The 22477-nt window shown below is 36.6% G+C and overlaps 1 protein-coding gene across 1 annotated transcript in view; it reads left to right on the top strand.

Moving 5' to 3' along the window:
• LOC144960489 (intermembrane lipid transfer protein VPS13A-like) overlaps positions 1 to 22477 on the top strand; it is a 215573-nt gene that overhangs the window by 16352 nt on the left and 176744 nt on the right. Inside the window, exons 2-7 of the mRNA XM_078893643.1 lie at positions 12005 to 12048; positions 12707 to 12749; positions 13675 to 13770; positions 15151 to 15252; positions 16835 to 17064; positions 17555 to 17635. Coding sequence (XP_078749769.1) covers positions 12005 to 12048; positions 12707 to 12749; positions 13675 to 13770; positions 15151 to 15252; positions 16835 to 17064; positions 17555 to 17635 — 596 coding nt within the window. The remainder of the gene's footprint in view (positions 1 to 12004; positions 12049 to 12706; positions 12750 to 13674; positions 13771 to 15150; positions 15253 to 16834; positions 17065 to 17554; positions 17636 to 22477) is intronic.

Below are 22477 nucleotides of genomic sequence, written 5' to 3'. Positions count from 1 at the left end.
AAAAGGTATTAATATCAATTTAATTCTAAAGCCACTTTTCGGGGTCCAATTCATTCGACATAATACCGTTTCGAGACGAAGGGTCACAAATTTGCATCTTTTTTCAGACAAACCGGCTTCACCGGTCTGTCTTTCAGGCAAATTGATCCCGTTAACTTTCACCCATGGAAGCCTGCCATTTTGGGAAAATATGAACATGATCGATAAGGAGAGAGTTAGTCAAATGTTCATGATTGTTGGCATGTCAGTGATACACTTTGATAAACTTTTATCGCATAATCACCTCAGTTGCTTCACCATTATGTCCATGATAAACACAATCTAAGTCGCCGGTATCAACACTACATTTTATAAATATATACTCTATATAGAATGCATATCAGTGATACACTTTGATAAAACTTTTATCGCTAATCACCTCAGTTGCTTCACCCATTATGTCCATGATAAACACAATCTAAGTCGCCCGGTATCAACACTACAATTTTATAAAATTATACTCTATATAGAATGCATATCAGTGATACACTTTGATAAACTTTTATCGCATAATCACCTCAGTTGCTTCACCCATTATGTCCATGATAAACACAATCTAAGTCGCGGTATCAACATACAATTTAAAAAAATATATACTCTATATAGATATTATAGGGGCGAAGTGTCCCGAGTGGTTAAGGCATTGCACTGTGACCCAGAAGGTCCCGGGTTCCAGCCCCGCTTCAAGCACTTTCGTTTTTATTTTTTAACCTTGAGCAAGATTAGTAACCCCAATTTGCTCACTGTGACAACATGGGTGATTCCTGTTGACATCAGACATCTTGTTTGATGAATTATCTATATTATTCCTTCGTGGAATGCCTAGGCGACGATATCTTAAATTATGATGTCGTGGCGAAAGGGCATAATAACCTTCATATTATACTATAATATATGACTCACCGTCTCTAAACGGTATTATGTCGGGATGACTTGGGTGCAAAAAAAATCGAATTTATTGACAAAACATGAAACTTGGGGTTTGTTTCGATTTGTTATGTTAGAGAATGAAGACAATTTCTCACAATGCAAAAGCTCAAAAATTGGTATTAACTATCAATTGAATTCTAAAGCACTTTTCGGGGTCCAATTCATTCCGACATAATACCGTTTCGAGACGAAGGGTCACATATAGCCTGGTTAGCACAAGGCTCTTTCTTCATTTGCTTTGCGCTGTCTTACCTCTGCTGTCCAAACACCTTCCCGCCTATGAATGTTGATGTAAGACGTTTAAGCGTGTTAAAGAGAGAGGTACGATTTCAAAATTAGCCAACCTTTGTTTGTACACGCCTGTCACTAAACAAGACAGCAGAAACATGTATGTTATGTGTGTTATGGGGGGGGGGGGGGGGGGGGGGGGCATGCATGCGTGCGGCTATGTGGTCTAGTCGTATGACACTCGCTTTCGGATCGGAAGGTCCTGGGTTCGAGCCTCGCGTCGGCGCATAGTTAGAGTCCTTGGAAAAGGCTCTTTAATACTCACATTCTCTCACCATACTCAGGTGTAAAAATGAGTACCTGGCCGTTAACAGCGTTGTCTTTGTCTGAAAAATTGTAATATCGCCTAATAGTCGTCTTATCCCGACCTACATGTTAAATGTTGCTGTTGACCAGGGACCCCTTGTAAAGCGCTTTGAGCATTTAGTGGATATTGCGCTATATAAAAAAGCTAAAAAATGTTTTTTTTTTTTTTAAATGCGTGTGTCCGTAATGTTGCTCATTACAGCTTTCGTCACAAAAAAGCTTGGTGTCTCCGTTTTTGCTTTGTACCTGAAAGAAGGTAAAGGTACCACCGCCGCGCGGTGTGACTTTGAGCAAGACACTTCGCGCCTTAGCTCAATTTGCGGCACAGCGCTGCGGCTGACCCTGGGGTATTCCACTTATGTCCTTGGAATTAACATTGACGACAAATTTTCCACCGGGGATGAATATATAGAGACTTTTATTTTGTTATTGATTCATTTCTTCTTCTTCTTCTTCTTCTTCTTCTTCTTCTTCTTCTTCTTCTTCTTCTTCTTCTTCTTCTTCTTCTTCTTCTTCTTCTTCTTCTTCTTCTTCTTCTTCTGCCTTTATTATTGTTATTATCATCATCATCATCATCATCATCATCATCATCATCATCATCATCATCATCATTTTATTATTATTATTATTATTATTATTATTATTATTATTATTATTATTATTATTATTATTATTATTATTATTATTATTATTATTATTATTATTGTTATTATTATTATTGTTATTATTATTATTATTATTATTATTATTATTATTATTATTATTATTATTATTATTATTATTATTATTATTATACAGTAATTATTATTATTATTATTTTTATGACTATCATTATCATTATTATTATTTAATCCTCCAGTTATTGTTGTCGGTTGTGTAAATTAAAAGTGATTATTTATTGTTGTCACATTTATATAATATTATCTCATTTATCAGCTTATTTTATTTATTCATAATTTGGATTTCCCTTTTCCCCTCTCTTTTCTATCATCCTTTTTTTTGTTTGTTTTTTTTTTTTTTGTGTATATGTTGTTGCTGTTGTTGTTGTTATTGTCACACTACTAGTTAATCGTCATCATCGGCCGCACCGTCTACTTGTCACAATACAAACAAAATAGAAAAAATCTACAACAAAAAACAAACACAAAAACAAAAACACACACACACAACTAGTGTATCGTCGTCATCGGCCGTACAATCTCGATACTTGTCACAATACAAACAAACAAAAACAACAACAAAAAAACAAACAAAACAACAACAAAAAAAAAACAAACAAAACAACAACAAAAAAAAAACAACAACAAACAAACACAACTAGTTAATCGTCATCAATCGGCCGCACCGTTTACTTGTGACAATACAAACAAAATAGTATAAAACAAAAATCAAACACACACACAACTAGTTAACCGTCGTCATCGTCATCATTGTCTTCTTGCCACAATACAAACAAAAGAGTAGAAAAAAAACAAAACAAAACAAAACACAACTACTTAGTTGTCGTCGTCATCGGCCGTACTTATCACAATACAAACAAAATAGTAGAGAAAAAACCCCAGACAAACCTCAACTTAATTCCCATTGATAAATTAGCCTGACTGTAAAATGGCATGCATGGTTAATTGATAAATAAATAAACATACAAGGAGTTTTGTGTGCATACCACATTTATATTCATATTCATATTCATCGTGCATTTGTTTTCCCACCCAATAAACACTAATAATAGCGCTATTAACTAACAGTTAACTAGCGTACTCTGGGAAAAAATTTGTATTTAAAAATTTGGCCAGAAAACTCGCCATTCAAATATCGATCGATTTAAATTACCCTCGTCTTGACAAAAACTCTCAAACCTGGGACCTCGCCAGGTCTTGTTTATTTTTTAAATTTTTGGTTAAGTCTCAGGTTTGAAAGTTTTTTTTTTTGCCTAGGTGAAGGTCATTTAAATCGATCGATGTGAAGGACGAGTTTTCTGGCCAAAATGTTTAAATACGAGTTTTGACAGGAGTTCGGCAGTTTAATTAATTGGTTAAAGTCGTAATAATGGATAATCATATAATAATAATAATAATAATATGTCATTGATATAATTATAAGCGAAACGTCATTAAGATTAATGAAAATAATGGATGAGATTTATAGGGCATCATCAGCAGACTATATTATTATTAACTCATACAACCCTAACACCGACGCCGACTACCATAATATCCGTAGTTTACCCGGGTTACTTTTACCCCCTGCCTATATATTATTATTATTATTACATATTTTTTTTCTGAAACAAATTATAGGCGTAGTATCAAAGCTAATTAATGTGTGCATGCTCATTTTTAATACATTTTTTTTTTCGTGGACACTGATGGGCTACGTAAAAGCTGACTTGATAAGAAAACAACAAAACAAAATCCAACCCTTTGCTGTTCGTTATGGTGCCGCGTTTCGTGTATGTTAAAATGCAAATAAATGCTCGAAGGGGGAGGAGGGGAAGTCAAATTGAAACTTAGGAAATTACTGGAAACGAATCGCTTATTATCGGGGTTTTTTTTTTTTCACCAATGACATCCTAACTAACGAAGTCCTTCACTTTGCCTTCAACAACTCCTTGACATGGATGTTCAGCATTGAATGGTGATTGGTACACAATCGGCCATATCTGGCCCTACTTTGATAAAACAAAGAAGATTTTGGCCAGTAAACTCGTCCTTCAAACCATCGTGTCAAAACAGCCTCTGATAGCTGTGGGACTACACAGAAGTCCCAGGTTTGAGTAACCGCTGATACGGCAGACCCGGTAGTCTCTTTACTACTGTACTCTGGAGAGACACGGATTTGAACATGTTGGCCAGGAAACGTCCTCCAAATTAAATATCGATCGATTAAAATGATCCCCCTACTCCCCCCCCTCCCACACACCCCAATCCAATCGCGTCAAAAACCCAAACCTGGGACTTCGTCAAGTCTTCCTTGGTTTGGAATTTTAGGTGATCTCAAACTAAGTACTTTGATAGTATGTTTTGATAGTGTGCTCTTGGAATCTACTTCTGTTTCCTATTTGAACCAATTCCCCGTTGTCTTACCTTTCCTTGGGTGCTTTAATTGTAATTCTAGGTTTTTTTTTAACTATCTCATTTTCTTCCTTTTTACTGGCGTTGATATGACCTCAAAGTGTTGCAAGCGCCGTAAAACCCTTAAAATACAAATCAGGAAACAAGAATCAAACCAATCCGATAATGAGATCTTATGTTGTAGAGTTGTCGACGGGATCGCTCTTTCATTTACCGTACCGTACGTAAAAATTTATTGAGTATTGATTTGATTGAGCCCTAGTGACTTCCAGTTTGATTCGTCAGATTTTAGTGTGAGGAAGGGTTGGGTGGGGTGGGGTGGGGAGGGGGGGGGGGGGCATAGATAACAGGAGGTGGGTGGTTGAGGCGAATGGTTGATTTGTCGATTGTTGAGTATCGTGTATTGATACGGCTAGCCGGTTTGTATTCGTAACACGTGTGCTGTGCTGGGTGGGTGGTAAGATAGTGTCTGAAAAGTGAAAAGAGTATCAATGTTATATATATAGTTATTATATATATAAGAGCGGGCGCGTTTACCATGTATTTTTCCACAACTTGCCAGGTATTCATTCTTATCTTTCCTTACTATGTGTCCGAAAAAGGATATTTGTCGATCCGCTATTAAGGGCATTAGTTTCCTTTGTTGGTATGTTTGTTTTAGCACTTCTTCGTTCGTTTTGTGTGCAGTATACGATATTCTCTGCATTCTTCTCAAGCACCACATTTCAAAAGCTTCAATGTTCTTTTGTGTTTCTGCATTTGTAGTCCAGCTTTCGCATCCGTATAACAAGATTGGCCACACGTAGCACTTCAAGACTCGGAATCTAATCCGGAACGACATCTGTTTGTTTTTCAAAATGTTTCCCAGGTCCATGAAGGCCTGTTTGGCTTGAGTTATTCTTGCTCGTATGTCTCGGTTACATCTTCCATCTGTCGTCACTATTGAACCTAGGTATTTAAAACTTTCTACGTTGGTAAGTTGCTCGCCGTGAATCGTTATATTGCAGGTATTGTTTTCGGGGTTTTTTCTGTATTACCATGCATTCCGTTTTGGTGATATTCACTTCCATTCCCTTGGCTTCACTATCTACTACCACTTTGTCAACAATCTTTTGAAGTTGTATTTCTGATGTTGCAATGAGTACCGTATCGTCTGAGTATCTTATATTATTTATGTTGTGACCTCCTACTTTTATTCCCTCCATATTAGTTATGCCCCTCATGATTGTTTCTTGGTATAGATTAAACAGATCTGGTGAGGCAACACACCCTTGACGGACTCCTTTCTTAATAGGAATGGAATTTCCTGTAGAGTTTCCGATTTTGATAGATGCCTGCTGGGTGTAGTATAATGTTTGCATGAGTCTGAGGTCTTTCTCATCAGCGCCAATGGAGTGCAGTTGTTTTAGTATTTCTTCGTGGCGTACTCTATCAAAAGCTTTTTTGTAGTCGACAAAACAGAGGTATAGTGGGGTCTGAACCTGTATAGCTCTTTCACTTAGAACACGGAGGAGGTATATTGCGTTCCTTGTCCCTCTGTCAGGTTGGAATCCATATTGTTCTTCTGCGATTTCGGGGTTAATCTTATTCCTTAGCCTGTTGATAATTATACGCAACAGTATTTTGTTGATCTGGCTTATTAAACTTATAGTTCTAAAATTTTCGCATCTGACTGCACCTGCTTTCTTTGGTATTGCTATGAAAATAGAGTTACAGAGATCTTCTGGTATTTTCCCATTGTTGTATATATTTTTGAATAATATGTGAAGTTCATCAATTGCTAGATCTCCTAGGCTTTTTAATACCTCTACAGATATTTCACCAGGGCCTGTTGCTTTACCATCCCTCATTCGTTCCATGGCATGTTCAATTTCACTTTTGGTGATGTTTGGTCCGCTTAATGGTTCTTTGAATTTCAGTGGTGGTTCATTTCTATTTGGATCATTGTACAGTTCGCCTATGTATTCTACCCATCGGCTTTCTATATGTTGTTCTTCAAATAGCAGTTCCCTTGTTTGTTTTGGATACAACTTCCTGCTGCTTTGCTTTTCCTTTTCCCTGATAGTTCTTTTATTCTTTGGTGAGCTTGTTGGGGGTTGGGTTTGTATTCTCTTTCGATTTCGCAGCATTTCCAGTCTAGATAGTTCTCGTGTGCCTCGATGCATTTGGATTTAATGTGGTTGTTCAATGTTTGGTATTCTGCAGATCCTCTGTTGCATTTTCGTCTTTCTTCAAATAGGTTTAGAATTTCATTTGTCATCCATTCCTTTTTGCTGTTTATTTGAGCTATTGGTAAATGCTTTTCTGCAGTTGCTTTGACACACTTTTGGAATATATCAAATTGTTTTCATATATATATATATATATGAGAGAGAGAGAGAGAGAGAGAGAGAGAGAGAGAGAGAGAGAGAGAGAGAGAGAGAGAGAGAGAGAGAGAGAGAGAGAGAGAGAGGGAGAGAGAGAGAGTGTGTGTGGAGAGAGAGAGAGAGAGAGAGAGAGAGAGAGAGAGAGAGAGAGAGAGAGAGAGAGAGAGAGAGAGAGAGAGAGAGAGAGAGAACTAAACTTCCCCGTGTATTTTTTTTTCTCCTTTCTTTTGGTTGTTGGTTGTTTTGTTTTTATATCACACAATCCATCTCGTTATCGATAACAAGGAAGATAACGGTTGAGGTCATGATTGATTATTTCTCCCAATTGTGCAAAAAATTTGGAGTGGTCGGGGGAGGGAGGATGGGGTTGGGTGGGAGGGGGTGTTGACTCAGATAGATAAATGCTGACATTTTAAAAACAAACTATGTACAACGTTATGGTTTATCTTGGGACAACAAGCAGGCTTTTACAATTAATGATCTGGTCCAAGGCCTATCCTAACTAACGAAGTCCTTCACTTTGCCTTCAACAACCCCTTGACATGGATGTTCAGCATTGAATGGTGATTGGTACACAATCGGCCATCTCTGGCCCTACTCTGATAAAACACTTTAAAAAGAAAAAAAAAGAAGATTTGGGCCAGTAAACTCGTCCTTCAAACATCGTGTCAAAACAGCCTCGAATAGCTGTGGGACTACACAGAAGTCCCAGGTTTGAGAGATTTTTAAATTTATTTTTATTTTTTATTTTTTTTTCTTCTATTAATGGTGCAAGATGAAGGGTCGTTTTCGGGTAAATTTTATAGATACGTGTAATGGTATCATTTACCATTATTTTCTTTTTTTTTTTTCTTTCTCCTCACTGTCATGTATGTTGTCATCCTAAGATTGAATAAACTTTGAACTTTGTAATTTTTTCAGAGTACGATAGAGTAGGCTTCAACAGTCATGACGTCACTTCCCTCGTGATGACAATGACGCATAGTAACTGGTTCTAAATTATCGGAACAATGGCGGACGCCCTTATGAAATACTATTCCGACGAACATAAAAATGTATCCAGAGGAGAAAAACATTATAAATACGATCATGTTTTGACTTTTATACATTCTGATCACATGACATGTGAAAGAGTTCTTGCCAGCATGAAGAATAAAAAGTACCGATTTTCTTTGTTTAGAACCAAGCTGCTGGTTGCTGGACTGATGTGACATCAGACTAGTGAATCCTATTGAAACGAAAGAGATCCACGTTTTTCTACTGTGTCAATGGGCATGATCTATAGATAGTATGCGCTTGGCTAAGAAGCTCATAACATTGCCATCCGGAAATATAACGGACCAACACACAAAACTGTGTGTATCCATGAACGTTTATAATCGGGAAAATACAGTTCAGTGAGCATGACTCATAAACGCGGATGGCAAAAAAAAACAATAACAAAGACATGAGTGACGTCATCTTCGAACTATCTATAGATAGAATGCGCTTGGCCAAGGAGTTCACAACATTGCCATCCGGAAGTATAACGGACCAACACACAAACTCTGTGTAACCATGAACTTTTATAGTCTGGTTAATACAGTTTAGTGAGAACAACTCACAAACGCGGATGGCAAAAACAATAACAAAGGCCTGAGTGACGTCATCTGCATACTATCTATATTAACTTTCCATGTGCTCAAGGTCATTGGTCACATTGCAAAATATGCTCAAAGTGCCCCATATAGTGAAAAGTGTTCACAGCTTTTTAAATATCTAACATCACGATTTGTCATTTGATTCAGCTTGACACATGGGTATGTTTAAAACATTTGTTAACAAAGTAGCGTGTTTACATTTGTTAAGAAATATCGAAGGAAACGGTAAGGGCTGTCTGAAGCCGGTGATCGTAAAATACTGACGAAAGAGTGAAAATGGAAGGGCTTCGTAAGGGAACAAAACAGACAATGGACGTTTCGGGTACAAACCCTTCGTCAGCACAACAATACACAAATAAACGTGGAAAACAAATAAAATATAATGAAAAATAACTTGTATCGTCTGTACTCAATGGTGGTTGCAGTATGAATCATTAAGAAATATCCAACCGTTAGACAGCAACAAATCATGTGATTGATGACCTGGTTGGACGAAAACATGAATAAAGATCTCTCCCATTGTAATACAATAGCTATATACACACACACTGCATGTGTCATAAAATCGTTTGGAGTGAATACGATTCAATAGTCTGATGTCACGCCCCCCGGCAACGGCGGCCATCTTGGTTCTAAACAAAGAAAATCAATCCTTTTTATTCTTCATGCTGGCTTGAACTTTTCATATTATGCCTTGTGATCAGAATGTGTAAAAGCCAAAACATGATCAAATTTATGTTTTATTTTCCCTCTCGATACGCTTTTATGCTCGCTGGGGAAATATTTCATACGGGCGTCCGCCATTGTTCCGATAGTTTAGAGCCAGTGTTACTAAGTTACCATGCGTCATTAGGAAGGAAGTGACGTTACGACTGTTGAAGAGTATTATCAAGTCACGAGGATCTGTTGTCTGTACCGAGATCCGTGGACTTGGTATAATATCTCTTTTAAGTAGGCGCTGATTGCATCACATGCAGCATCTACTATAGATAGTTCGAAGATGACGTCACTCGGGTCTTTGTTATTGTTTTTTGCCATCCGCGTTTATGAGTAATGCTCACTGAACTGTATTAACCCGACTATAAACGTTCATGGATACGCACAGTTTTGTGTGTTGGTCCGTTATACTTCCGGATGGCAATGTTATGAGCGTCTTAGCCAAGCGCATACTATCTATACTGTTATCTCTTTTGTAGGCGCTGATTGCACCACATGCAGCATCTACTATAGATAGTATGCAGATGACGTCACTCAGGCCTTTGTTATTGTTTTTGCCATCCGCGTTTGTGAGTTGTTCTCACTAAACTGTATTAACCAGATTATAAAAGTTCATGGTTACACAGAGTTTGTGTGTTGGTCCGTTATACTTCCGGATGGCAATGTTGTGAACTCCTTGGCCAAGCGCATTCTATCTATAGTAGTCGCTGATCACATGGCATGGTAGGGGATGTGTATCGTGCACCATCTTGATGCGTGTCATTGTTTACTAGTTGTCATTGTATTCATTGTGTCTTTTACACACGTGTATGTCGTATGTGTCTTAAACACACACACACACACACACAGAGAGTGAGAGAGAGAGAGAGAGAGAGAGAGAGAGAGAGAGAGAGAGAGAGAGAGAGAGAGAGAGAGAGAGAGAGAGATTTCTTTGTCATACAGATCGGTTCACGGGAGTAACCCCTTCACAACAATCTCTTCCCCCTCCCCCCCCTTTTCAACAAACACACACACACATATATACACACACACACACACACACACACACACATTAAGATAGTGGCGAATGAGCTGACAACATTGCCACCCGGAAGTATAACGGACCAACACACAAACCCTGTGTAACCATGATCGTTTATAATCATGTTAATACAGTTTAGTGAGAATTACTCATAAACGCGGATGGCAAAAACAATAACAAAGACCTGAGTGACGTCAACTTCGAACTACAAAGAGACGAATGAAGAGAAGCGATGACGTCACAGTTCCGCGAGAAGACAGTGATAAAATACAACATGAAAATAACTCACAATATCTTGATCGAAAAACGATGGTCATAACATAGCAAAATATATCACTACAAAAAGTGACACAAAAATCGCTCGCCTTTTCTCTCTCTCTCTCTCTCTCTCTCTCTCTCTCTCTCTCTCTCTCTCTCTCTCTCTCTCTCTCTCTCTCTCTCTCTCTCTCTTCTCTCTCTCTCTCTCTCTCTCTCTCTCTCTCCTCTCTCTCTTTCTTCCATCTTCTTTTCGACTCTCTTTTCCTCTCCCTCTTCCCTCTCTTCCCCCCCCCCCCCCCCCCCCCCCTCCCCCCCCCCCCCCCCCCCCCCCCCCCCCCCCCCCAATTCCCGCCGCCCCCTGTCAACTCAGCAGTGATTTAAATGGTGTATCTGTTAGTTTTAAAGTACCTTTGCAATATACAAGGATCCTATCCAAAAGGTAGCTAGCAATTGCTATTGTCGGTTTAGTTTTATGCTATAGATAACCAGGAAAACCGCTTTACCCACTCCTTACCAACGATATGAAAATCGTCCCATTCGTTACCTTACAACCAACATTATTTTCTTTCAGATTTCTTTCGTCCATCACCGGATTTGAAGAAGTTTTTTTTCTCTTTGTTATAGTTGTTAAGAGATAGATGACCAGTCAAGATTTTTTTTCTTTTCTGACTCCCCCCACCCCTGTCCACTCAGAAGTGATTGGATATAGCTGGGTCTGTTAGATCTGGCGGAAGTACTTTGTGATAGACTAGTGTCCTATCCAAAGGGTGGCAAGCAATTGCTATTGCTCGTTTCATGCTATAGAGACCGGGATAAACTCCGGCTCCATGGGCCTAATGGCTCTGAAGGGCTTCTTTTTTTAAAAAAATAGTGATTAAAGATTATCGTAACGACAGACGATGTTATAGAGTTGTACAGGGGTAATTTTATTACATGTTCCAAGGACAACGATAACTACAAGGAAGGAAGTTACATTAGAATGAACAAGGGCTTTCACTCATCAAGACCAGGTAGCAATATGGGACATAACTCGGTTATTACTACATACACCTTAACAACTACGCAGTTATTTCCCATTCATTACAGTTGTTAAAAATTTATATCACTCGTAACAAAAAAAAAAAAAAAAAAAAAAAAAAAAAAAAAAAAAAAAAAAAAAAAAAAAAAGATAATGTATTGCAGGAACTTACCACTGTTTTTGTATTTAAGTAAAAAAAAAAAAATAAATAAAAAATTTCGAGTTGGGTTTGAAGTTTTTTAGAAAGTCTGGGAAATGGTTGCTGGTCAGGAGATCGTTAAGCACTACCTTTTTTTGTTTGTTTTAACGTTATTGATATATATTTTTTTTTTCTGTTTTCTTTACAGGCGATGTTGTTCTCAAAAATCTCAACTTAAAGGAAAGTGCCCTGGTGAGTAACTGTTGTTGTAGACGTGCTAATTATGAGAATTTTTTAGAACTAGGAGTTGTTGTCAGTTCCGTAGGACAGTTCTTCCCTCGGATCTTCTTATTGTTGAATTACTTTGTTAATTATAATGGACACATCTGCAACTACTCAACTCAAAAGGATAATTGCTACAGCCTTCAATGTGCTTGCGTGTATGTTTGTTTTGTGTATGTCTGTGTCTGTACTTGTAAATGTGTTGATGTTCATACTATGAACCAAACTGTTTAAGCATTGTTTACCTCACATGAATTGCTTTTTATTTGGACAATAAAGATTATATTATTATTATTATTATTATTATTATTATTATTATTATTATTATTATTATTATTATTATTATTATTATTATTATTATTATTATTATCATTATCATTATTGTTATTGTTATTATTATTATTATTATTATTATTATTATTATTATTATTATTATTATTATTATTATTATTATTATTATTATTATTATTATTATTATTTATTTATTTCACTAGAAATTCCTATTTCTTTGACATTGTGTAATTTCTCCAACTGACTTCTTTTGACAGGGTCTCTGGGTCATATAGTTTACTTAAAAGTGAATAAGAATTTGAAATTGACACGATTGTGTTTTGTTCTTTCTCCGCAGGATGAATTGGAACTTCCGGTCAAAATCAAAGCAGGACACATTGGTGGGTCAATGTTTAAAAAAAAAAAATAATTTTCTAATTTTTTTTTTTAAAGACAAAACCAAAAAAAGATTTTTAAATGAAGAGATTTTGTTAGATCAATCTTTTTTTGAAGGCTGGTTTTCCAAAACTTGTTTAGTCGATTTGTCTACTTTTTTTGAGATTTTCCATCCATGAGATAAATTGAAATGTAAACTTTATTTTAAGCATCGATGGGCACAATAATTTCCGTAGATATCTGTGAATTTGAAGTTTTAATGTGATAAAATAAGATAGAATGAGACAAATAATCCTCAATATCTCAAAATGGGAAATAAAAAACGGAGTTAGGGAGTTTTGGAAAACCACTCTTCATTTAATAATTTTTATAACTTTGAAACTCGTCGCTTGCAATAGTATTAGAAACTTGTCAATTGCAATAGCATTTGAATCTTGTCACTTGTGATAATATTTGAAACTTGTCAATTGCGATAGTATTTTAAACTTGTCACTTGCGATAGTATTTGAAACTTGTCAATTGCAATAGCATTTGAATCTTGTCACTTGTGATAGTATTTGAAACTTGTCAATTGCAATAGCATTTGAATCTTGTCACTTGTGATAGTATTTGAAACTTGTCGTTTGCAATAGCATTTGAATCTTGTCACTTGTGATAGTATTTGAAACTTGTCGTTTGCAATAGCATTTGAATCTTGTCACTTGTGATAATATTTGAAACTTGTTGCTTGCGATAGTATTTTAAACTTGTCACTTGCAATAGTATTTGAAACTTGTCACTTGCAATAGTATTTTAATCTTGTCACTTGCGATAGTATTTGAATCTTGTCGTTTGCAATAGTATGTGAAATGAAAGACTCTTGAATTAGAAATTAGTTAAAAATATTTTTTTCACTCCTTCAACCAACCCATCTCTTGCCATCTCAAACAGGTCAGCTGACGTTGAAGATTCCATGGAAGAACCTGTACACAGAGCCTGTGGTGGCCGAGATTGAAGGCATCTACGCCTTGGCCGTGCCCAACATTGGTAATAACCCGACTGGGGTCTCTTGTCTTTAATTACTGAATCAATTATTTAGTGATGAAACAGTTGTTTCCAATTAATTAATTTATAAATCAACTATTTGAATAATGAAATAATTTATTTATGAACTCTCTCCTTACCAACTACAGGAAAATCGTCACATGCGTTACGATACAACCAACATTTTTCTTATTCAAATTTCGTCATGAAATTTAAAGAAAATGAACAGTGTGTTGTAGAGCATGTTTTGCTAAAGAAATTATTTATCGCAGGAACTTACTGCTATTGTGTTTGAGTGATAAACAATATACTTTTTGTGTTAGTTGGGTGTGAAGTTTTGGGGAAAAAAATGAAAATGGCTGGTAAGGAGAGAGTTAAACTTGAGCATTTCTATTGTGCAATATCCAGTAACCGTGCTCAAAGCACTTTACAAGGGGTCCCTGGCCAATCGTAAATCTTAACATGTAATTATGGCGAGTCATGACACACTTGAGTATTTATATTGTGCAATATCTTGTAACCGTGCTCAAAGCGCTTTACAAAGGTCCCTAGCCAACCGTAAATCTTAACATGTAATTATGGCGTGTCATGACACACTTGAGCATTTCTATTGTGCAATATCCAGTAACCGTGCTCAAAGCACTTTACAAGGGGTCCCTAGCCAATCGTAAATCTTAACATGTAATTATGGCGTGTCATGACACACTTGAGCATTTCTATTGTGCAATATCCAGTAACCGTGCTCAAAGCACTTTACAAGGGGTCCCTAGCCAATCGTAAATCTTAACATGTAATTATGGCGTGTCATGACACACTTGAGTCATGACACGCCTGTGAGGCATTGTTACAATGTTTACTGACAGAGACAATGCTATTAAGGCAGAGGTTCTCATTTTACACCTGAGTGCGGTGAGAGAATGCGAGTAAAGGGTCTTTTTCAAGGACTCAACGATGTGCCGACCTGAAGGCGAGTGTCATAGAACAAGACTACGTGGCCGTACCACTATAATTTTTGTCTCTAAAAATACATTTAATTGTATTCACTCATTCAGTTATTCATGTTTATCATTGAAGAAATCTCAATTTTCTCCTATACAGTCGATATAAGATTTTATTCAATGAAGAAAAATAATTTACTGTGACATGTCGTATTGTTTTACAATCTAAAACGTCAAGTGTTAGGTATTGTCTGAAGAAAGGCGTCCAGTCTGCTATTTTGTTCTTTTTTTTTTGGGGGGGGGGGGGGGGGGGGGGGTGTTTTTTTTTAGAGCTGTTACATTCATGTTGGTTGATGAGTTTTGACAATCCACAGTTTCTACAGCAGCTTAGTGTGTATATTCCTTTTAAATGCTGTAATGATATTCCATTGTCTGCACTGTCCAGGTATCAAATACAATGAGGAAAAAATCTTCAAAGAGGCCCAGGATGCTAAGCAAGCCAAGCTGGCCAAGATTGAGGAACAGAAGAAGTTGGAGGAGGAGAAAGGTATGGACTCTATCTATAGTGTATGAGCAGACTAGGGGGTGTGGCGGGGTCTTTTGTCCTCCCACAATGCACAGGGAAGCACTTCTTAATAAAAAAATAATAATAATAAAATTCCCTTTATTCATCCCATTGGGGAAATTTGTCTCTAGGGTCTATTCCAAGGGAAGACTGGAATAACTCAGGCGTCAGCTGCAGTGCAGCACCGCAAAGTGAGCTAGGACGAGGTGGCTTGCTCAAGGCCACACAGTGCAGCGGTGGGTGATCGAACTCGGTACCTTTTGGGTGCGAAGCAAAGACCGTACTGCTGAGCCATGCTACCCCTTACTTACTGTTATCTTCTATCGCCCTACATCTGTTTTACAACTTGCTTTCTGTCTCTTTTGCTTGGAATTAGATTACTTGGTTTTGTCCTGGCCTTGGATGGAGTCCTTGGCTGGGAGGGAAACGGTCAAATGTATAGTTATAGTTTTGGGAGATGATATTTTCTTTCCCCTTGTAAATCATCTCTCTATTATGTATATATTTTTTGTTTGTTTTGAATATCATGCTTGTATACATTTCTTAATAGGGACCTGTGTTTGTGTCTTTAAGGAATGAAACTTTAAGGTTATCATAAACTAAGCACATTGATAATGGAGTCTCCATATGTTCCATATTTAAACCATCCCCCTTTGTCTTACTTTTTCTCGTATGGACATAGTTATAAATTTATAATTTTTAAACTATCCACATTTCTTCCTTTTTATTGACACTGAAATGACCTAAATGTGTTGCAAGCCCCGTAAAACTATTAAAAACAAGCAAAACATGTATAAGCAGACCTGTGTACTTGGCATCTAAAAACTTGTTAGTCCTCGAGGAGAAAGATCAGGGTCTGAATCTGAATCTGAAAGGGATTAGATGCAAAACGCCTATGGACCCATGAATGCAGATCTGTAACAATAGCAAGACGAAACATAACGATGGGTAGTTAGGGGGTCATCTTAAGATCGATTATTATCTGATGAAGGCTGTTGATGACGTGAGCTGGCAATGAATTCCATTCTCTTATAGATCTTGGGAGGAAACTGTTTTTATAAATTTCTGTTATGATATGAGAGTTTATGAATTTAAATGAGTGTTGTACATATGTGTCAAGAAGAAGAAGGAAGAGGAATTGGAAGAGGAAGAAGAAGAAGGAAGAGGAATTGGAAGAGGAAGAAGAAGATGAAGACGAAGAAGAAGGAGAGGAGAAGAAGTAGTAGAAGGAGGAGAGGAGGAGGAGGAAGAAGAAGAAGAAGAAGAAGAAGAAGAAGAAGAAGAAGAAGAAGAAGAAGAAGAAGGAGAAGAAGAAGAAGAAGAAGAAGAAGAAGAAGAAGAAGAAGAAGAAGAAGAAGAGGAGGAGGAGGAGGAGGAGGAGGAGGAGGAGGAGGAGGAGGAGAAGGCGACAACGACGACGACGACGACGACGACGACGACGACGAAGACGAAGAAGGGGAGGAGAAGGAAAGAAGAAGGAGGAGGAGTTAATTCATATTTTTAAATTATGTCTTATCTTCATCTTTAACAAAACTCATTCCATCCCATCTGTGTTGTGCTGTAGACAAACCAAAAGACCCGAAAAAGGACACATTTGTGGAGAAGCTGGCCACCCAGGTGATAAAGAACCTGCAGATTCGAGTCGCCTCGGTGCATGTACGCTACGAAGACTGCTACACCAACCCGTCCAGCCCAGTGTCCATCGGGGTGACCATGGGTCAGCTGCTGTTCCAGACCACAGATGAGAACTGGAAGGAGACGGTCATCAAGGAGGCGGTCAGCCAGATTCACAAGGTTGGATTTTGGTCATCTTTTCTAGATCTGCTGACTTGAAATTTTTATAGATTGTTTGTTTCAGATGGGGGAAAAAAAAACTGTATGGAAGTCACTGAAATGTAGTCTGTAAATGTTGCTGCTCGAAGCTCGAAGGAATAAATAACGTGAAATTGAATGTAAGCCTCAATTTAAAGCATAAAAACAGATGAAATGGATGTTTCGGCTTTCCTTTTTTTCAACAAAACAGGATGACTCTGTCCGAAAAAAAATAATGTAATATCGCCTAACAGGCGTCATGTCCCGTCCTCAAAGTAAAATGTTGCTGTTGGCCAGGGATGGGACCCCTTGTAAAGCACTTTGAGCACATTTAGTGGATATTGCGCGAAATAAAAGCTCATTTTTTTTTTTTTTTTGAAATTGAAAAATAACCGATTCTTCCTTTTTTGTTGCTATATGGCATTGATATTATAATCTCTCCATATTTTTTGTTTGTTTTTTTTTTCCCCAGTTGATTCGCTTGGACAACCTAGCCGTATACTGGAACAGCAAGTCTCAGATGCTGCAGCACAAACCCAGTGCCGAGATCTTGGTAAGGACAATCTATATAGCATTGTGTTGACACCTCGTCATCATAGTCCACTGGGATGGTTGAGGGGAATGCTATCTTCTCTTCTCTCTGCTGCATGCAGTATATATGGACAAAACTCATTTTAACTCACTCCACCCTAACACCGACTATATCCGTAGTATACCCGGGGGTTACTTTTATTTACCCCATTCTATTTATTACATTTTTCTGAGACAAATAATAGGCGTAGTATCAAAGCTAATGTTCTCAATGTTTACATGTTCATGATAGTTGAATAAAACTATCTATGTACTTGCTCATTTTTTGATACATTTTTTTTCCAATTTTGAAAGGTAGCAAAAAAAATCTCTAGGATTGAGTGAGTTAAACAAATTTTGGCCAGTGGTTTGAAAATAATCCCCCATTTGTCATAATAATATAGATTGTCCCCATTGTTATGAAATGTACAGGGGGTTGTCAACAAAATGTATTATTATCCATGATTTGTCATCACTGATGAAACTTTGTCATGTCGGAAGTTACAAAATCACGATTTAAAAAATTTGAATTTTAAATAATTTGTTTTGTTTTTGAATGTAAGGTTTAAATGTATAAATTTTATTTGTTGATATTTTTTTTTTTTTTAAATCTTTGAAAATCTTATTGTAATTAGGTCTTTGTTTCTTGCTTTTCTCTCTTCCTCTTCTCTCTTGAAAAATATTAGATGTGGAGAAAATCCCTTTTGGGTTCATTCTAAGAAGGTGTTGTCTTTTTTTTTTTTTTCTTTATTTTTCTTCTTATGTTTAAAAAAATGTTTTTTTTTCTCTTATTTTTCTTTATTAGTTATATTTTAATTTCTCAAGATCACTTTAAAGTAGTAGTTGTAGTAGTAGTAGTAGTAGCGTATGGCTACACCTCCAAATGTATTTCGACAACCCAGCTTCTAAAGTCTTCCTCCCCCCTAAGGATGGTTTCGTAGCCACCTTCAAGTTTAGTGACTGGACAGTGGAGGATGATGTGATCGCTGGTCTCTGGGGCATGCATCATGTACTCGTTGTAATCATGCACGCATCTAGAGAAAAACAGACTGCCATATTGTCTAATCATTTTATCAAGTAGTATGTAGATTTTAGACCTATGACGGTGACAAATATATGTATATATCTTTTCATTTTTTTTAGCACCAAAATGAGTGGCTCAATCATATACTTCCATATCATTTCAGAAACTGCTGACAAAAATGTTCCAAAAAAATGTGTGTAATAGGTTTTTTTTTTTACTTTTGAAGTTGGCATTTTATATTTATTTTAAAAATTTATTTATTTATGTTTATGATGGTTTTGACATCTGCAATATTTTTTTTTTGTCAGATGCTTTTACTAAAATTTTAATTTAAAATTTTAAAATGGTTTTTATTTTTACGAAAACTGACATTTTGTTTTTATTCTTCTTTTAATTCATTATTGAAATTTGAACACATTTTCTTTCATTGAAACGAGTTGTTTTGAGGCATTTGTTTTATATCAACAAGAAAAGAAGTTTAGTGGTAAATTTGATAATTTGTATCGATTCAGTAGACACGATGATGTGACATAGACTGAAGAGTGGTCTCGGCCTATGTGGTCTAGTGGTATGACACTTGCTTTCAGATCACAAGGTCCTGGGTTCGAGCCTCGCTCGGCGCATAGTTGAGTGCTCTGGAAAAGGCTCTTTAATCACATTCTCTCATCTTACTCAGGTGTAAAATGAGTACCTGGCTGTTAACAGCGTTGTCTCTGTCTGCAAAAATTATAATAATATCGCCTAACAGGCGTCATGTCCCGTCCTACATGTTAAGTGTTGCTGTTGGCCAGGGACCCCTTGTAAAGCGCTTTGAGCATGTTTAGTGGATGTTTCGCTGTTTAAAAGCTCAATATAAATCTCAATTTAATAGGAAACGGCATAATATTCTGAGAGTTAGAATTGTTTGCGACTGAAGCCATTGAAGTATAAATATCCTTTCTGCCAGGACAGAGTATAGTGTTGTTACTATATCATGTTACCATTCGGCACTCTCTACATTTTATCCAGGTTATCAGACTCTAACCATGGAAGTGTGAATGAGGTGATAGAAAAACAAAAAAAAAAACCCCCCAAAAAAACAGACAGTGCAATAAGACTTCAAAAGTAATAAACAAAACTGTATATGACAGCTTAAAAAAAAGAAAAGAACAAAATACCAAACACGTTACGCTCAATACCCTTCTTCTGCCAACAACAAAAAACCCCAATAAAGACATAAAATATATTACTAAATTCCCGATAGACAACAGAGATAAAATTGGTAGGTCTTCTTTTGTAGAAAAATCTTGGAAAGTCTTATTTTGGTATAAAAAAGTTGTAAATATTGCCTAACAGGCGTCATGTCCCATCCTACCTGTTAAATGTTGCTGTTGGCCAGGGACCCCTTGTAAAGCACTTTAAACACATTTAGTGGATATTGCGCTATATAAAAGCTCAATTTTTAAATTATTTTTTTAAAGGCGTTTGCTCGGCTAAAAGTTGGATGCCCTTAATTTATAATTTATGTATGTTTATAGCGGGATAACCAAGACCTGACGGGGCCGTTACGCAGAACTTGTTCCAATGAGGCGGCGTTCCAATTAACCTATTCCATGTTCTGCTTTCCTAATTGGAACAACCGATCACGACTACGTACATGCTAATTGATTATAATTTATGTCATTCTATCCCTAGCAATATAGAGCATCCTTTTAGTTGTTTGCAGCTATGTGGTCTTTTAGTAGGACCACTCGTCTTTGGAAGATCCAGGGTGCGAGTCCTGTTCTCAGTGGTGCATAGTTGAGTCCTTGGAAAAAAAGGCTCTTTACTCATATTCTCTCACCGTACTCGGGTATAAAATGAATGCCCAGCTGTTAACTGTGTTGTCTCCGTTGGATAAAATCGTAACAGGCATCACGTCTAGTCTTACATGTTAAGTGTTGCTGTGGGCTTGGGGCCCCATTGTGAAGTACTTGAACACGTTAAGTGGATATTAAATTATGACTTTCCGCCACGACATCATAAGATATCGTCGCCTAGGCATTCCACGAAGGAATATAGATAATTCGTCAAACAAGATGCCTGATGTCAACAGGAATCACCCATGTTATCCCAGTGAGCAAATTAGGGGTTAATAATCTTGCCCAAAGAAAAAAAAATGAAATTGCCTAAAGTGGGGCTCGAACACGGGACCTTCCGAGTCACAGTGCAATGCCTTAACCACTCGGCCACTTTACCTCCCTCATCGGATATTGCTCTATTTAAAAGCTCAATTTATTTTTAATCAAAAAGATTTTTTTTTTTTTCATTTTGCGTGTCATGTTGTTTTTTTATATGATTACTCACCACATCAGCAACAGCTTCATGATTGGATGCCTCAAGATTACAATGTATTCAATGTTGTCATTGATGGGGATGATGGCATGAAGAATGAAGGACCCCGATCCGTTTGTGATGATGTCTGTATCACTTGTACTCGAATGAATGAATGAAGGGGATGACTTTAAAAACCTGCTAACAAGTCAGACCGGAGAAGATGATGAGTTAACTCTCAAAATCTATTGGTCACCTCTGATTGAATCATCGCCAGGGAAAATTAGAAGTATCAAAATCACTCAACATTTCGTTCTATAATGAAAAAAATAAAATAAAATAATAATAATTTTAAAAAAATAAAAAATAAGCAACTATTTTTTTCCCTCTTTAATCAAAAAATGAACGACGGAAAGTAGCAGTTTTCTCCGAAAGAGGTTAAAGTGACCTGGCAGGTTTTAAAAGTTGTCTCCATATGTATTATAACGAAGCTTCCAATTCCCAGAAGTCCCTATCACCCCCCCCCCCCCCCCCCCCCCCCCCCTTTTCCCTGCCCTCCCTCAATTTCCATCACGACAATCTAACTGCAGCCATCGTGATATTCTCGCCTTTTTCTATCCAAAGAAATCTTACGATATTCAATTTAATTTTTTTTTAAAAATGAAGTGGACAGACAATTGTAATGTGTCTTGTTCAGGGTAATATGAATGGAATCCTGTGGTGACACGAATTTGTACACATGAAGATTACCTCTCATTGTCAACTTTCTTTTTGTGATTATCATTCTGTTTTGTCATATAATGTATTATTTTATTTTAATTTTTTTCATAACCAGATCAGAATCCAAGATGGAGTTGAACACTTATAAACGGATGTTAAATTCTATCCAAAATAATTCCTAAATTTCTATAAAGTAAATCTTGTGTTATGTTAGTTTAATCAAAGAATTAGAATTTTTAAAAACCAGATATCGAGCTATTCAAACAAGAAAACAAATTCAATATTTAACTCTTCCAAGTTCACTCCTATTGAAAATTGAACAAATTTGTTTGATTTTCCATTCATGTGAACTCAAGATATCCCTGATATTTAGCTATTCAAAAAACCTCCCAAAAAACGCATTTAATATTTATTCTGTCATGAAATTCTTAAACTTTGTTTTATATAAGATGTCTTGATATTCAAACGATAAAACAAAAATTTAATATTTATCTATTTTTTAAAACTCATTTAATATTTATCTATTTTAAAAAATACATTTAATATTTATCTATCTTTTAAAACACATTTAATATTTATCTATCTCATGAAAGGCTTAAACGTTGTTATATCTCAAATATCTGGCTATTCAATCAGGAAGTTAATCAGTGATGTCGCTTTGAACTTAGTCAGAAAATTGAATTTAGGTTAAAATTGCACATTAAACATTTTTGAGTAGTTTGAGAGACAGTGTTTATTCTCAACGGGTGCATGAATATTCCAATAAAGGGTTTATAATTTAGATCTCCA

Source organism: Berghia stephanieae, chromosome 15, assembly GCF_034508935.2.
Source record: "Berghia stephanieae isolate SIO BIC M18660-M18661 chromosome 15, UCSD_Bste_1.3, whole genome shotgun sequence".
In the NCBI taxonomy this organism is placed as follows: domain Eukaryota; kingdom Metazoa; phylum Mollusca; class Gastropoda; order Nudibranchia; family Aeolidiidae; genus Berghia; species Berghia stephanieae.
Note: the sequence above shows the minus strand (reverse complement) of the source record. Positions and strands in the feature narration are given on the sequence as shown.